The 2,307-nt window shown below is 29.3% G+C and overlaps 1 protein-coding gene across 1 annotated transcript in view; it reads right to left on the minus strand.

Annotated features, from left to right (window-relative positions):
* LOC116843637 overlaps positions 1-1,582 on the minus strand; it is a 15,755-nt gene extending 14,173 nt beyond the window's left edge. Inside the window, exon 1 of the mRNA XM_032814197.1 lies at positions 1,251-1,582. Coding sequence (XP_032670088.1) covers positions 1,251-1,465 — 215 coding nt within the window. The 5' untranslated portion in view covers positions 1,466-1,582. The remainder of the gene's footprint in view (positions 1-1,250) is intronic.
* Positions 1,583-2,307: the final 725 nt, after the last annotated feature.

Below are 2,307 nucleotides of genomic sequence, written 5' to 3' on the forward strand. Positions count from 1 at the left end.
AATCTGCCGTCAAATCGCTACAAGCTCTGCGCGGTTTTTGCTGCAAATCTGCAGCAATTATCCGACAACAAGCTCTGCCGCATATCTGGCGGCAATTTGGCAGCAAGATTTGATGTAACAGATCCTGCATCAAATTTGTTATCTATTTGCCATCAAAAGTTGATAGCAAGCTCTGCTCGAAATCTACTCGCGCAGGTTTGGCTATTTGGGGTTATTTTAAAGGGACGGCAAATATATTTTTGATACTTTTTTGGTGGTACAAATTGGTACAAATTCTGAAACGACAAAATCTACTATTTGTTTCGTGTTTTTAACAATTTTTATTTTGCTGACTTTATATTAAGTCAGTAGGACCACGATTTCTCTTAAAGGATGTGGAATACAAAATTGTTTTTAATGATACAAAATTACATTAATCGTGTAGTATTTTGTATTATCAAAAATGATTTTGTAACTCGTTTTATTTAAAAAAATATTGTGGTCCTGCTAACTTAGTATAAAGAGAACAAAATGAAAACTGGTAAAAACTGACAGAAAACGATAGATTTTATTGTGTTTGAATTTGTACTAATTTGTACCGAGAAAAGTATGTAAATATTTCTGTTTACCCCTTTCCGCCCGGAAAATGGGGAGGTTCCAGATTCGAGTCCTGGCGGAGGCAGTTTTTTCGCAACATTTATAAGGAATCTATTTGAGTCATCGGTTTAATGGGGTTTGGGATTTTAATAAAATAAAATATATATTTAAAAAATTGGGACTCATAGATCGGTCTAAATATGGAAGGTTGATTCTCCGCATACGATAATCGAAGAAAAATTTCGATATGTGCGTTTAACATACTGGACAATTTTATCCTCCCACAATCATATTAATATTAAAAAGTAATATTAGTATTTAATAGCACTAAGACATCCGTGCTTGCTCCTTATGTGCCGTTACATATCTCACTATTTTTTTAGATTGTCTTTCGGACGTCTTTCGAACATCCTGGAAAATTTTATACTGTCTGAGAATAGTTATTACCTTACTTTATATAGTATGTTTCTATTTTTTAAATACTGTTACTGTTTCTATATCTAATCATACTTTATATAAATATAGGTAGCAAACAAACAATTAAATAATAATCCTATTAAGCCAAATCAGCCTCCAGGAGTTAAGAAATTACGATTAGAATTAGCTGCAAAACACACAAGTACAATTTCCTTCGATGATCCTATTCTTATCGAAATTAGAAAATATTTACATACCACATAGCCTGTCGAAGATCTTTTAAAATGGTGGAATGAAATGAAGTCCTCGTTTCCAAGTTTATATAAACTAGTTTATATAAACTAATGTGCTGTGTATATGCTGTACCAACCACAAGTTCTGCATCTGAACATGCATTTTCTTCTGCAGGCTTACTAATTACAGCAAAACGTTCTTCTTTGAAACTATCAAAAGCTAATAAAATATTATTCATTCATGATAATTTTGAGTTAATAAAAAGTACATATTTTAAGTCAGTAAAACAGCTACATTATATGCAATACTATATATACCCAGGAAACACAAAGTATCATCGATGTTACAATGTCAGCTCAATTATATGGTATATTATGTAACTGTTACTTTGTTATATAACAAAGTAACAGTTACGTAATATACCATATGATTGAGCTAACATTGTAACATCGATGATACTTTGTGTTTCCTGGGTACAATATAATTTAAGTATTAAATTTTAAAAGAAATGTTAAAAATGTTTATATGTATAATTTACAAAATTATAAAAATTTACTAATTCTAGTAAATATTTTTTTTATTAATATTATATGTTTTATACATGAGACTTAGTAATATTTTAATAATAATTACTAATAAATAATTACTAATATATATCATTTATTTATATTTTATGCGTTCATGAATAAAAACAAAAATCTATAATAAAAAAAATAATGAACATATTTCAAGTCTTTTTGTATACTTCAAACATATAATTGGTCTTGAGAGACTGCGATTTGTTTCGTGTCTTATATAGCTATTATTGGATTTAGGCTGGGTTCGCTTTGTGTGTTCATGTATTGTAAATGTCGTTCTATTTTTATCGCTCATTATATACGGAAGAGAAATAGAATAACACTTGAGCGTTCCAAACAAATGCAGCTCTAATCGAATAACAGTTCAGAAATGTAGCAGGGTATACTAATAACTATGTTATTTATTATCTTAAAACTATAACCATATTTGGAAAAATAATATCAGCTTCTCAATATGTGAAAAAAGTACTTTCTTGTTATCGCGTTTATTTTTTTATTGTCA

This window comes from Odontomachus brunneus, unplaced genomic scaffold (assembly GCF_010583005.1).
Source record: "Odontomachus brunneus isolate Ranch 3 - 2012 unplaced genomic scaffold, Obru_v1 Obru_scaffold_034, whole genome shotgun sequence".
NCBI classification, from domain to species: Eukaryota; Metazoa; Arthropoda; class Insecta; order Hymenoptera; family Formicidae; genus Odontomachus; species Odontomachus brunneus.